At 32.2% G+C, this 15,935-nt stretch overlaps 1 protein-coding gene and 1 long non-coding RNA gene across 2 annotated transcripts in view; both read left to right on the top strand.

Annotated features, from left to right (window-relative positions):
- Positions 1–136: 136 nt before the first annotated feature.
- LOC127876990 (receptor-type tyrosine-protein phosphatase T-like) overlaps positions 137–15,935 on the top strand; it is a 122,828-nt gene continuing 107,029 nt past the window's right edge. The window contains exons 1-3 of the mRNA XM_052422560.1: positions 137–160; positions 370–467; positions 1,394–1,519. Of these exons, the coding sequence (XP_052278520.1) occupies positions 405–467; positions 1,394–1,519 (189 nt within the window). The 5' untranslated portion in view covers positions 137–160; positions 370–404. The remainder of the gene's footprint in view (positions 161–369; positions 468–1,393; positions 1,520–15,935) is intronic.
- LOC127876996 (uncharacterized) overlaps positions 4,610–15,935 on the top strand; it is a 36,058-nt gene continuing 24,732 nt past the window's right edge. Inside the window, exon 1 of the long non-coding RNA XR_008048183.1 lies at positions 4,610–4,700. This is a non-coding gene — a long non-coding RNA (uncharacterized LOC127876996). The remainder of the gene's footprint in view (positions 4,701–15,935) is intronic.

Below are 15,935 nucleotides of genomic sequence, written 5' to 3'. Positions count from 1 at the left end.
GTCTATTACATTTTTAATGAAACAGTTGCAAAATATTTTGATAAAAAGCACATAAATGTTTAACTATAAACATAAATATGAATATAAAATACAATGATTTATACATAAATGTGTCTATTTCAGGGATTTGATCAATTGCAGAAATTCATCGCATGTCAAGGTAATCATTTATTTTGTAATTCGATTCCTTGAATAATTAACATAAAATATTGCTAGCATTAAATGCATTGCACAAAATTGAAACACTTACGATTTGAAAGCTATGTATATTTATTTATGGCGTAATGAATCATATGTTTCAATCCGTTTTGCAATAGATCCGTTTTGCAGAATAATAACCTTAACAATGTTAATTATTTACTCTTCTAGGACCTACTCAGGAAATAATTTCTGATTTTTGGCGGATGATTTGGCAACAGAATATTGAGAAAGTAGTTATGCTTACAAATCTCTTTGAATTTGGAACGGTAAGTATTGTGGTTTATATTGTTTTCTTAAACGTCGAAAAATTTTATCATTTGAACCATGTCATGCGAGTATGGGTATTATGCCATCATCTACCAGCATTTTTCCGATAAGTCTGGTCAGGAGCCCCCACGCCCGCTATAAAATCACGCACGGTTTCGTGGTCTCTTAAGCGGACATGGGAGCCCTGACCGGTCTCTCACATAGTCTTTATACAATTTCAGCGTTTTAATAACATAAGAAATGCTGAAACGACACATGAAGAATATGAGTCCATCTGTGCAGTATCATATTTTAATATGTTCATAAAAAATTTGATGTACAATTTTTTGTACGAATGCTTTTTGTTTTTTGTATATACGTATGTAGGTATATGTGAAATATCAGTTTAAAATTTATGAATGAAAAACAAGCAAACAATTGAATATAAATCTTTTAAAATATGAATTGAAATCCAAACAGAATTGAAATAGCTTCACCATTTACCGGAATCATTTGTGAATGTTCAAGAACTCGATTAGCAAAATGATTAAAACTAATTAGTGTTAGTTTACTATGAAAAGTTTCTGTTAAGTTTAAAAATAAAATAAAATATGTCTTTTGAAATAAGTCATCATCTTGCAATTTAGAATATTGGTTTTGTTGAGATTAGTACAAATGATCTTTTAAACATTTAGAAACAGTTGTTTGTTTTAACAAGTGCATAAAATGCAGAATTTACCTCCCAGAACGGCCACTGAAACATGTTTTAAATATGATTTGTATTATACGCCTTTTATCATAAGTATTTTCCCAAATAGCAGGTTTTAAAAAGATACATATTATATTTTCTTAGAGTGTGAATCACATAACTTTAAATAAGTTAAAACCTCAACGGTGAGAAATTTTTGAAGGCACCAAACAATATATGCATCATTTTCTTCTATAGCTTAAGTGTCTTCAGTATTGGCCAGAAGATATAAACGGTGAGTGCAAACACGGTGGTGTTCTTATCAAGTATGTCGGCATCAAGGAAACATTCGACTACAATATCAGATCACTTGAAATCACCAAGGTACGTTAAAGCACACTGTTCAATCCAAATTTTGTTCAACAAACGAAGCAAAGAACTAGAAAGTATGTTTAACGAACCATGAATGCAATCTGAATAATAAGACGAAAAAATAATTATAATGCGCGTTTTATAAACAGATACAAAACATATTTGAATCAGTGTTTTGTTAAATATGTTACATTAAAATGTGTATGTCCATGTGTACTGTATGCGCATCATTGTATTACAAGTATGGCGAGACTAGGCGCCTCAACCAGTTCCATTTCAAGTCCTGGCCTGATAACGATGTTCCAGAAACATCCTGGAGTCTAGTGGATTTTTGGAGAGCTGTTGCTAAGTGTGACGATACCAGCACATCCCCAATTCTTGTACATTGCAGGTTAATTGTTTTTATTAAAGAAATGTTTATAAATTATACATTTTTATCGCATGCTATGAATCGGTTACCTTGAAATCGACAAACACGATTAATGTAGACAACATTTCAATTTGTGCGAAAATGTGTTAAATATTTAATTTTCTTGTAATTACTCTGAGGCAGTTTAAGTATTGTTAACTCAATATCTTTTTATAATGTTCATGTTCTTCAATCAATTTTCGAAATGATATTTCTGATAATAATAAAATACCAATATTAAAGCCATACAAATCTAAATCACAACATTTAGAGAATCTGCACAAAAATGTGAATATCAGTTTCTGATTCGACCTTTATGCACATAAACAATCATCAAAAATAACATAATTTTGAACTCAAACGGTCGTATATTACCATGTATCTTCGCTAATAACCATCATAATCAAATAAAGAAATAGAAACATTAATGACGTGAACAAAACTCGAACACGAAAATTTTGCTCGTGATCATTATTTTTTTAGATTTTTTTTCATTTTATTTTATCGTACAGAAATCTTTTAGAAAACGCCGTTTTTACCGTTAAGCTCTTAATATGTCGCGGTAACTTTGATTACAAATTTTAAATGAAATTTTAGTTCTGGTATTGGGCGCAGTGGAACTTTTATCGCTCTGGACAACTTGATTGCACAAGCAAAGATTGAAAACTGCGTCAGACCTCTCCACGTGGTTGAGGCTTTAAGACAACAAAGAGTGAACATGGTTCAAACAAAGGTGTTATACACTTGGCTATCCAGAATATATATATATGTTTCTTGTATAATTGATGCTATATTAGTTTTCTTATATCTTATTAGCATGTACAACTAAACCCTATAATTTATTCTGGGAATATGAGTGTTTCAAATGAACAAATAAAAACAGTAAACAAAAGCTCCAGAAAAAATGTCAGAGGATTAATTCTTGTTACCCCATATGGTAAACGATATGTGAACGCGGAATAAAAACACTAAATGTATAAGTCGTATATGCGCAATAAGTTCGTTAACATTTCCGATACTTTTCCTGTAATATATTTTACCAGGAACAGTACAAATACCTGCATGAAGCTTTGGCAGAAGCCCTTCTAATTGGTACGCATCACTGGGTAACGAGGCAGTTTGAAAGTATCTACAACCATATGATCGGAAAAGACATTGAGTCGTCGAAGACACGAATCGAGCAGCAGTTCGAAGTATAATATTTTATTTAACTGTCATGTTACACTTTTTGGACGGATTGTTTTATACGCATTGATAGTGCACAGTACGGTGGTAAGGTGACATTAACTCACGACTGCGATGTGCTTAAACTAATCACGATATAATAAGCAGCCTTTTGCTGCATCAAATAAGAACAAACACATATTTTAGCAAAACGGTTTACTTTTTAGCATGCACAATTTGTTTTTGAAACTGCCAATTGACATTTGAACCGATAATTGGGCGTCATTAGGAATTGTGTGATAATGTCTAAAAATATTATTTCGTTTGTGTCAACAAACATGCTACTTAAAGAACAACATAAACGATGAAACGAGCGTTAATTATATAGCTGAACCATTCTTTTAGATCAGAACAGAACCGTACTTTGTAATTAAACTAGATTTAAAAAAGACACATTATTAGAAAACTATGCCATTAATAGTTTCTCACAAGTGTGCGCAGTAAAAATGCATAACGATATTTTTATATCACTAAGTGAACTTCGCATCATTTGCCATTAACTTTTACTACACACTGTGTATATATATATATATATATATATATATATATATATATATATATATATATATATATATATGTATCAAACATAGGTCACTCTCGTATTATTATAGACATTCAAAAAGACATGTACCGTAAGTAAAGTGACATAGCACACGCTTTTCAACGAATCGTTATAAACATTCAAATATAAAAAACGAATTTACTACAGGACACTTGCAAAAATATTATGAAAAGGGTAAGACAATGATAGGGATATACGTCTTAGAAAATAAATCTTTGGAATGAATAGCCTTAAAAACAAAAAGAGTAATGGCAAACAGGAGAAATAGTCTTAACGGATTATCACATTACCGGCAATACACACACAACAATTTTACCACCAATTAAATCGCACTAAATTTTATTTTCTATTTATTTCAGTTGATAACCAAAAGTGCATATTACGCTAGGGAACAGAACGCAGCAATAGCAACTGGACTAGAAAACGACCATATTGGAACTCAAAGTAAGAAGCTTTTCATGCGATTATGTGGAAAAAACGATATATATCGATAGCAAATTACATACATCTCTACTAACCATCATTGCTAACACCTGCCGAAATTTTATCATGACATGACAAAAGTTATATAATCATAAAAAACTCGTTTAATTTTTACGACTGTGCATCCTTAGTTGATATCTATATTGATGCGTATGATGCCATATTTTGTTTTGTTTAATATTATGTTACAGACGAAGCCATGATTATGAAGGCGACGGAATCCAAGCCGCAGTGTATTGTCTTATCAGTATGTTGGATTTGTGTATTACTCACAAAAATTATGTTAAATTGCAAAATTCATTTGATACGAATGAATAATACGCTTTGTTATGACATACTTGAACAAAATGCTTAATGAACAAATAATTTGATTTAAGGCACTTGGAGAGCGCAGAGCGTTTATATCATTGACTTCCTTACATGATGACACTGGAGAAAATTTCTGGTCGCTTGTTGGGAAGCAGGCATGTAAAACAATGATCGAGTTTTCAAATCGTTCGGAAGGATCGCATAAGGTAACATACACTTAATCCAGACTATCCATATCTTAAACCATTTCAAATAATTTAAAGTTTAAAGTCATAAGAAACTAAGTTTCTTTTGTGTTGTTTATGTGTATGTTTTTTTGAAATCTAAGTGTATAAGACAAACTTATATGTAAAGCATCGACACCGCAAACATGGGAAAGTGCATTTTAAAAACATTTTTGAACAAAACCAATTGCTTACGTTAGGCGGACACTTACCTTGGCCAGAAAAAGGGTGGGCGTGTCGGAAGATATTACGTCACCTTAACCGAGGAAAGCAACGATCGCGGTTTTGAGGAGAGAACATATTCCTATAAAGAAGACACATTAACAATATTCTATTTTATTGAATTGTTATGTGTATGTTTTTGATTGAGGTTTATTGTGGAAATGCTATAGGGATTATTATACGTCAATGTTTAAAATATAGCTTGAATGATTGATATGAAGCTGATATACGCAACAAATTAGTTAATTTAAATGTATATTTAACTACTGAAAGGTAGCAGTCTAAAAACTTTTAAACAGTTCCACGTGCCTAGCACGAATGAAGAACCGGGCAGACAGTCCATGCTTGATCTAATAGAGGCGATATTGACATGGCAAAGTCAACTCTCGACCGACAAACCGATATTGATTAAAGATGGGTAATATGCATTAGTGATAGTATTTGGATTTATTTAAATCACAATTATTCCGAAAGTAAGTTTAATAACATTTAAATTATGTGGTTGCTTGTAAATTTCGTGTACGAAAAAGCAAAACGAATACCATATCAAGTCATACAGGGAAATATGTGACATGAAACCTGAAACATGTTAATTATAACCTACAATAACAGTATAAACCACTTAGGATAGATGCTAAAGAATCATACAAAATACTTTTTATTCAAATATTTGAAAATGATTACACAATAAATAGTTATACATTCCGCCCATATGCATAACTACTTGCTGTTATTATGTCAGTTTAATCAATGCATATTTAAGAACCGGTATGAAGTCATGGTTATTGGTGCTAAAGATAAACTAATTCGCAAACACGCACACAAGGTTCAATAATGGCTCTGTTGTGTTTTATTATTTTTGTAGAATTTTTCGAGAATTCTGCAACATTGTTTAAAAAATGTAGGCTTTGTCTGTATCTTTTGGATATTTCTTGAAATGAAACGCTCTTTTGAGTTCCGCACAGGCTTATCAGGGACCATACTCACCGCTTTTATGATATTTTTCGTTTCAATAAAGTCTCTTCTTAGCAAAAATCAAGTTTAGGCGGAAATTGTCGTCCCTGATTAGCCTTTGCAGACTACACAGGTTTATCTGGGACGACACCTACGCATATGCATCAAACCCCCTTTTCATAGAGCGCGGCTCAAATATATATTTCAAGAAAATTCATATATGTGTCCAGCGCTAGAATATTTTTCGTTTTGAAACGGATTTAGAATTTTTGGAAAACGCATTGATAGGCATATTTACTACCACATCTTTAGCTAATGTTTGCATATTTCATTTTATAAACAACATTGTCATCAGAATTGTATTTTTTTGCCAAATAATTTCTCAAATGTTGTGGCAATTTCAGTTCGAACTTTCACCGAAGCGGCCTTTTTGTGGTATTAATGAGCGAGATATGTCGCATCGTGAAGCACGACGGACAAATAAACCTTGTTGAAACAGTTGTATCAATGAAACACCAAGAGAAACATATAATCAAAAGCGCTGTACGATGTTTAATATTATTTGATGTATATGATACTTATTCAAATATTGTTGTTGGCAATTACGCATTAGAATTATTATTATGTTTCAAGATTGGATGACTACACGTTTTACATAATGTCTCTTTGTTTCAGTTTAATAGATAAAATGTGGTATTTTAAATAAAACATGTTTGTTAATTTACATAATCGGGTGAATTTGCTGAAGATTTGTTTAAAATATAAAATATTTCTTGAAAGTAATGTGAGTCTGTTTTTTTTTAGGCTCAACTTAGGATCTGCTACGACGCAATATTGGCCTACGTTCAGAAACCAGGAATCTATCAAAATTTGTGTTTAAGTACGGAATAAACACGACGGGTGTGCATACTTTTTGATAAACACGCTTAGATATTGTTGTCTGTTTATGATGACTATGACGTGCATGAAGTGTTAAGTATAACATGGATGTGAGTTCATTTTTTTGTATATATTTTAAAACACAACAATACATAATGAAAAAATAAATGTCTTATTTAATGAAACCGGATGAAATATTCCCACATATGATGTTGATAATTCCCCATAAAGCCCAATGTTATGAACATTAGATTATTTATTGTTTTGATTACTTTTAGAGCTGATCATCAGTTTGTAATGTAATGCATACTCAAAAATATATGATAAAGTAAGCTGTACTAAATACAACATAATAAAACCGGCACTTTGGACTGCTATTAAGTAAATTAAGCAGTTTTCTGCTATCGTTTCAAGTTTTATGTTTTGACAGTTGTTAACAATTTAATGTACCAACAAAGTTCTGTACAGTTACCGTATCTTCATTTAGTACATACATGAACAGTATTATATATTCTGTGTATTTATATAAATCGTAGAATGATGTTTAAATAACATATTTTGCAACGTGTCGCCGTAATTCATGACGCTGTATGAAGCCCGTCTCATTTTTTTCTTTGCCTTACTTTTTTATTCATTGATGTCGACGCTTTCTTCTATTGTGTTATTATATGTTATTAAAGGGCGTTGTTTCATCAAATTATTTAAAATCATTATAATAATAATAAAGCAAAAAAATAGGTGTGATATAAAAACATATATTTTTTATCTATGAAGCATATCAAAAACTTCAATATTTGGAATGTGGATTTGATATAAACAAACCAATATTTTATAAATTGAACGATCACTTTGTTTTGGAAAATGTTGATTGTTGTTATGTGAATGTTTATTACAAAGTCTGATTTGCGTGTAGTGTAAAACGTTTTGTTTATGCCTCGTGTTTTTTTAATGTTCTTTAATCTTTTCGTTTATATCTTAAACTAATGTATGTACACTTTGGTGCAAATTTACATCAAAAAAGTTTTTATAAGACAAGTTTGATAAAAATAGCAGTATTGGAAAGAAACATGAAACCACCTGATCGGTAAATGTATTTTATGTACCAACAGATATCAATACATATGAAACTCAAAGTGGTGTCAAAATCCTATTAGAAAAAAGAAAACAAATAGTGTTTAGATCTGTAATGTTTTCAAAATATAGTTCAGTTAATCCATTTTTCACCGTTTTCATTATAATCACGAATACATGTAAACTATTTCCGATAAGCGTTAATCATAATGTGTACGCTATACAGAAATGGCTGTGTGCAAAGTATATGTATTCAGTCAAAATCGAATAATGATTGCGAACTTGTTTAACGTTTGAATGCGAGACTAACTCTATATTGTACTAGTGTTCTCTTGTGGTAGTGTAATTTTATTTATTGATACAATAATACGCATAAAAAAGTCAATTGTTGATTAAACATGTTGTAGTGATATTTATTTGTTGAGTTTGTTCGCACAGACGGGTGTCCTGTTAATAGTGTTAATAAAACTGCACATAGTCGGGACAGAAAATGGTGTCATCATTTGATAGAAATATACGTTATAACGCGCTTATAACGCGGTAAATATTAGAACACTTTTTACTCGGCTATCAAATAATATACATTTGTGTTCATTACATTAGCAACAAGTTAAACAACTCTTAAAGGTATCTTTCTACAGATTTGGCAGATATTGAAGTTTGTCATTAAATGCTTTATATTGATAAATACAAACACTGGATTTTAAAAGCTCCAGTAAAAACAAGAATACAAATAAAGAAAGAAAAAAGGAACCATAATCTGGGCTCGGACCACTGACCCATGGAGTAAAAGTTTAACGCTTAGACAACTCGGCCATCCATGCTCATACAATGAGTGAAGTATTTTATACTTTATATAAGCTATCTTGGTAGTGTCACAAAATATAACGACAACAACAGAACTCTCCAAATGATTCAATCGTTTCGCATTGCAACGTTTTATAATTTTTAGGTTTTTAAATCTTCAAAAGATGCATATAATGGAAATTTTAGAGCAAGGTAAATGTTAAGTATGACTGTTTCCTCACAAATATCATTACTACAAGGAAAAATTGCAAATCTTTTTAAATATTGTCAATTGACGAAAACGTGAAATGTTTTTTAAGTTTCGGTATATACAAAAAGAACAACAACAAACAAAAACAAGTTTCCACCCAATTTCGACCCCTGGAACATAATTTAAAGGCGCTTGGTTAATGACTACCAAGGAATGTTACATCATGAAACCACAAAATCTTTTGTCCAGAGATATTTTTTTTTCAATGTATACATATTAGGGAAACCAGTTACAATAAATAAGAGACAAATTTCTACCACAGGGTAATTAATTAAAGCAATTTAGTAAAGTACCACTATATGATAGTATGCTATGTTAAATATGATAACTATGACGCTTGTCATTTTGTAAGAAAAATATTGTTTTAATATGCTATATTAATCATGTGACCTCTAAGATGTGGCAATGTTTTAACACAGGGGATTAATAACAACAGTTTTAGTCGAGTACCGCTTGATAATACTACTCACCAAGAAATAAATCCCTACTCCTGTGGCTTTTGAGAAGATTTGTGATGTTTTAAAAAATCTGTTTTTAGGTCGGTTCATATTCATAGACCACCATAGACCACGGAACAGGAACATTTGATACAGTTTGAGAGATGGTCACATAAGGGTCAGTTTTGTGAAATTTGATAAGATCTGTCTGGCGACTCAGGAGGAGAAATGTTTGAAGAAAAAGTTTACAGAAAGACACGCACGGACGGACAGAAACTATGGGTTCAATTAAGCTTAAACGCAGAAATATTAACAGTAGGTAAATTTTATCAAAGAATATTTAAGCATATATTTTATCAAGATGTTTGTTGGAAAATATTATCAATATGCCGAATTACTACGGCTGAGAATCAAGTAATGAAATATATTGTTATTTCATGCATGAGTTGGTTCATAAAAAAAATCATAACAGCATAAATCTAAATACTGGTGAAATAAGCGCGCAAATTATTTTGTCCCATGGGTAACATGTTGATCCATAGGCCTCGAGGATTTGTGGTTTAAGCGGCCAACATCCTGTTGAGCTCCCCACGCCTGTCCAAATCCTGGGTTTCCGAGCCGCCTCCTATACACTTCCCGTTGATGAACACTCTGTGATAGACATGCATAATACTTGGTAAGTTTAAATACAGTTAATTGAAAAAGTGCTTTTTATTCAATAGCTTTAGCCGAGTTAAGGCTTTAAACCCTAAAAATGAATTTTTAACCAAAAATTTAACTTAGCTAAATGATATTCCCCCTTCTGTTACATCACGTAAAAGTTATCCCCAAAATAGCGTTTTTCACAAATATCTTAGAACATCTGAAGACTCGGGCCCCTTCCCTTCTGACCATGAAGAAAAGTAGATTATTTAGCAAGAATTAGAAATAAGATAACTTTGACCAATAGCAGTGGTTCAGCTATGGTGCAGCAGTGGTTCATCAGTGGTTCGGGATTTTGATACGTACTACGAGCGCATAATACGTTATCGGTTAACTCGTGAATAAAGATGTCATAATAGAATATATCCAAGAGTGCGAACATGATTGCTAATCTTCTGAAAATGTGTAGAGGCGAATACAGCATGTTTAAAGGAACCGACAGACAGACATATCTACATGTACCTAAGGACAAATTCAAACGAATACCTCCCCGCTTCTTCGAAGGACTGCAAAATTAACATCAGGTTTGAAATTTAAAATATGAAATTACAGAAAACTTATATGACAACTTAAACCTCACTTTACATAATACATAAAAATAAATTATTAAGTTTTAACATGCAAACCGTTTTGAAATTATAATGCTTAAGTTTGTTTATATATAATATTAAAATACACATTAAGCATAGTCCCTTTAATCAAAGCCCTGTGAGTACACTAATGATAACACTCATCAATACACTGTATAAGCACGTGGTTATACGTGGTACTGAATCCCTAATGAGATGTTGAAGCTTACACACTCATAAATTACATTTCACATCGAGCAACGAATTGATGACCCTCGTGTCTTGGTGCACAAAAAGCATGCACTATTTCCATAATTTGATCTTGTTTGTTTTGCCATGGCAATGTCGACGCAATTTTCTACAAAGCATGTGCAGCAAAGTAAGGTCTTAAAAGAGTAAAGCACCAAATAGCAAGTTACTTGATGTTATGTTACATATATTTTGCTGACAGATTAACATGAAATAGAATTGCGGATGTAGCCAGATTAAAACACGGGAATGACAGGGTTTTATTCTTTTCTGAAAATTTGTTGGATGATAAACGTTGTACATCGTAAGTGACTTTATTATGCTGTTTCAAACCACAGAATGTTGACAATTAAAAATGACAAAACTGGGGTGAGACATCTGTTAAACGGTTTCGGCATACAAATCAAAGGGAGCCACATATTTTAACAGGTTAAAGCTTACGAAGTGAAGGGGCCCCTGTTGTGTTTGCTTCAGCTAAATCCCAAATAATTAGGTTTGGAGCCTGACGTCTAACTCAAAAAGCTGGATAGGGAAATTAACTAAATGCGAATTAAAGACAAACATCCTTTTAAAACATGTATCTGGAAATTTTATGAGTCATTTAAACTAGGTTAGGGATGGCAAACTTAAGCAAATCAATAGCCGGTAAACCTGTTTCGATATTCGAGCGGTTAAACGGTAAACCGACTGTCGTTGTTCCACATTAATGAAAAAAAAAATCAAAAAATGTATACGTTTATAAACAATTACATGCAAATGCAAATATATTCTGTATTGTTTATTGTCTTGTAACTTAATTACTTTAACCATTTTATCAATTTATTACTGTTTCTTTACAAAGTTTGTTGGTACTTTAAATTGGGAATTCAAATTCTAAATTTAAATTTAATATTATACATTCTGAATCTCACATCGAAATTCATCGGGGTTTTCGAATCTCATGTGGTTACGGAGAATTGATGTACACCCATGTAACGGCCAGTGTCGTTGGGCATAGTATGCATGTAGCTGATTTCTAAAGTGCTAAACAAACACACTGCAGAGTAGGTGCTAATTGATTGTGTGCCTGCTCATTAATCCGCTGCACTTAGATGGTTTACTACTCTAATCGCTTTTGATCCACAGGGGGGGGGGGGGGGGCATAACGGGGTGGTAATTGCAGATAATTTGCGATAAGATAAGTGGATTAGCCAATACAGTGAAATGAAGTAAAACAAAACTTACGATTTGAGCATTTTTTGCGTTCACCCAAAAATTGTGTTTTTCGCAAGAATAACCGAATATTAATTTTGTAACCGGTTAACCTCCTTAAGAAACGAATTACCGGTTAACAGAATAACCTTTGCCATTCCTGATTTAAACATATTAATAATGATTTAAGACACGCAGAACCCCGACTAGCTTAAGTTTTTGAAAAAGCTAAATTTTAGAAAACAAAGATAGAGTGAACATAACTTATAAACATTTTCTAAGTGCAGCCTGCTTGAATTATTGCAATTTCACTAATATTACGCAAATTCTGTTAAAGATGTGCGAAATTTATTTTTGAAATTTCAACATATTACGACAGTATAAAGGGTGTTATAATGATCCCAAAATCTTTAGTAAATGCCATTTTCCGTAAGCACATAAAACGCTGCTTCATTTTATCCACGCATAAAAGAATGCAATGTAAAAATTACAGTCGGCACGGTATGTGAGTTTGAAAGAATTTTTTGCGATAGTTTTTTTGTAACCACATATAAGTGGGTTTTTCCAAACTCTGGCTAATTTCGGAGTAAGTCTATATGTTGCGACATCAAACATCAAATATTCACATTTTATAAAAATTATATTTTACTCGTGTTTTATGCAATAATTGATATAAATTTGGTTTCGTAAACTAGTATGCTGTTGTATACAAAGTGTTGTTTTAATATGATTATTATTCAGTGATGGTTGTGACATGTTGATTTAATATTAAAAAATGATAAAAAACATATTTATTCAATAATAGGAACATTATTTTGTTCAAATTTTGTGTACTTCATGTGTACGTTTAAACACAATCTCTGTTGAACTGTTAAATAGTGGTGGGCAATATGCTGCGATTATTATCAAACTAATACGCAATAAACGTTTACGTGATGCAAGTATGGATGTTAATGACATTGTTCTCATATTTATGCTAAATGCTATAAATTAACAACAAAACAAATAGTACGTATATTCTAAAAAAATACTTTTAAACATTACATTAAGTCTGAATCATTTACAATCCGACCACTTTTATAACGATAACTTAACAAATTTTTGCGCGATCTATATTTACCCTAGGCTGATTGTTAAAAAGCAACTTATTAGACAGCCATAACATAAACATCTGAGCAATAGATTAAACAATGATCATGAGGTCATTAATTGCAATACCAAGGGTTCAAATTATTTATAAAGACATAATTGGCAAACTCAAAATCTTTTGCTCTAAAACCACAACCACCAAAGTTTTCACATTTGGCATGTGACATGGTATTGTAGTTTTCTACAATCTTTCTTTAAGACCCTTGGGTCATATTCGGCAAAGACACTGCGTCCAATTTTTCATTTTTGCAACTTTCAATGTATGTCTACATGAAGCATCAGGGGCATTTGGTTTTTACTATGATAAGTTCTAGTATCTCTCTGGAAAATGCATACCAATATATTTATTTATTTTTGTACATCACTTCACATTACCTTGCAATTTTTCAAGACGTTTGAATACATGAAAGTAGGCTGTTTCATCATCGTAGTTCCCTGAAGCATCTTAGTTTGGTAGAAGGTGACTATACCGTATAGTTGGGGTTTTGGTAAAATGTTATCAAATAAATTAACACCGTCTCCCCTTTAGGTCCTGATGACTGGTACAAGAGAGAGCTCCTAAAAATTGAAATAGAGACGCTGGAAGAAACAAGGACAAGAAACCTGCTGCTCCAATAAATGAACAATGAACACTAAAATGGCCATACTTATAGCGCTTAAAAGAGTCAAACTGTTTAGCGAGAACCAATTAAAACTAGAACATAAAATAAATGAGTTCACTATTTCCCTTTAATCGCATAATGTGATGTGACATTTTTATGTTCTATACTGGGGGAAATATTGTTTTAGCCCTGTCTATTTGATTTTTGGTTTGTTTGTTTGTGTCAAACTTTAACATCGGCCATTAATTTTGCAATATTTAAGATAGCAACTTGATATTTGGTATGCATGTGTATCTCATGGAGCTACACATTTTGAGTGGTGAAAGAGTGGTGAAAGGTCAAAGTCAATGTCATCCTTCAAGGTCAAAGATCAACTATATGGGAGGGGACATAGTATTTCACAAACACATCTTGTTTTGTACCTATCATTAAAGTTTTTATTGTTTCAACATAGTAATGATACCTCAAATTTAATGAAACTTGAAAAGTGTCCATGTTTTAGGACATGCATATATTTCATGGACATTTCAATGATGTGTACGGTTTAAATTGTCACTGCTTGTATGGATTAGGCTTGCCATGAATTTAAACTACTGAGCTAAACTATGTACAGCCACTAAGCTGCGTAAGTGACAATCATAGACAAGGTAATTTTTCGATGTTGCACATAGACATTAAATGTAAATCTGATTTTTGCTTGTAAAGTCTATAAACTTGTCATTGAAAGAGATTTTTGAAATTGCTGGTCGCGCACGTTTTCAAATCTTCAGACCATATCTGGTCAGATATTGGCTATATCAAGTGAACAAATCTTCAGACTATGTCTGGTCAGCTATTGGTTTTATCAAGTTAAAAAATCTTCAGACTATGTCTGTTTAGATATTTGCTCTGTCAAGTTAACAAATCGTAAGACCATATCTGGGCAGATGTTGGCTCTATGAAGTTAACAAATCGTAAGACTATATCTGGTCAGATATTGGCTTTATCAAGTTAACACATCTTCAGACCATATCTGGTCAGATATTGGCTTTATCAAGTTAACAAATCTTCAGACCATATCTGGTCAGCTATTGACTGTATAACATATTTGGTCAGATAATAGTTCTGGTCAGATAATAGTTAATCTTCAGACTATTTCTTGTCAGCTATTTGCTGTATCAATTTAACAAATCTTCATACTATTTCTGGTCAGATATTGGGTTTATCAAGTTAACAAATCTTTAGACCATATCTGGTCAGATATTGCCTCTATCAAGTTAACATATCTTCAGACCATATCTGATTAGCTATTGGCTCTATCATGTTAACAAATCCTGAGACCATATCTGGTCATATATATTGGCTCTATCAAGTTAACAAATCTTCAGACTATGTCTGATCAGCTATTGTCTTTATCAAATTAACACATCTTCAGACTATAGCTGGTCAGATATTGGCTCTATCAAGTTAAGAAATCTTCAGGTCATATCTGGTCAGATATTGGCTCTATCATGTTAAAAAATCTTCAGACTATCTGGGCAGCTATTGGCCATATCGAGTTAACAAATCTTCAGACTATATCTGGTCAGATATTGGCTCTATCAAGTTAACAAATCTTCAGACTATTTCTGGTCAGCTATTGGCTGTATCAAGTTAACAAATCTTCAGACTATATCTGGTCATATATTGGCTGTATCAAGTTAACAAATCTTCAGACTATTTCTGGTCAGATATTGGCTCTATCAAGTTCAGAAATCTTCAGGTCATATCTGGTCAGATATTAGCTCTATTAAGAGAACAAATCTTCAGACTACATCTGGTCAGATATTTGCTCTATCAAATAAACCAATCTTCAGACTATATCTGGTCAGATATTTGCTTTATCAAGTAAACACATCTTCAGATCATATCTGGTCAGATATTGACTCTATCAAGTTAACAAATCTTCAGACCATATCTTGTCAGATATTGGCTTTATCAGTTAACAAACCTTCAGACCATATCTGGTCAGATATTGGCCCTATCAAGTTAATTAATCTTCAGACAATATCTGGTCAGCTATTGGCTCTATCAAGTTAACAAATCTTCAAACCATATCTGGGCAGATATTGGCTGTATCAAGTAAACAAATCTTTAGACTGTTTCTGGTCAGTTAT

This window comes from Dreissena polymorpha, chromosome 4 (genome assembly GCF_020536995.1).
Source record: "Dreissena polymorpha isolate Duluth1 chromosome 4, UMN_Dpol_1.0, whole genome shotgun sequence".
Taxonomy (NCBI): domain Eukaryota; kingdom Metazoa; phylum Mollusca; class Bivalvia; order Myida; family Dreissenidae; genus Dreissena; species Dreissena polymorpha.
The sequence above is the reverse complement of the archived record's forward strand: the minus strand, read 5'-3'. Positions and strand labels throughout refer to the sequence as shown.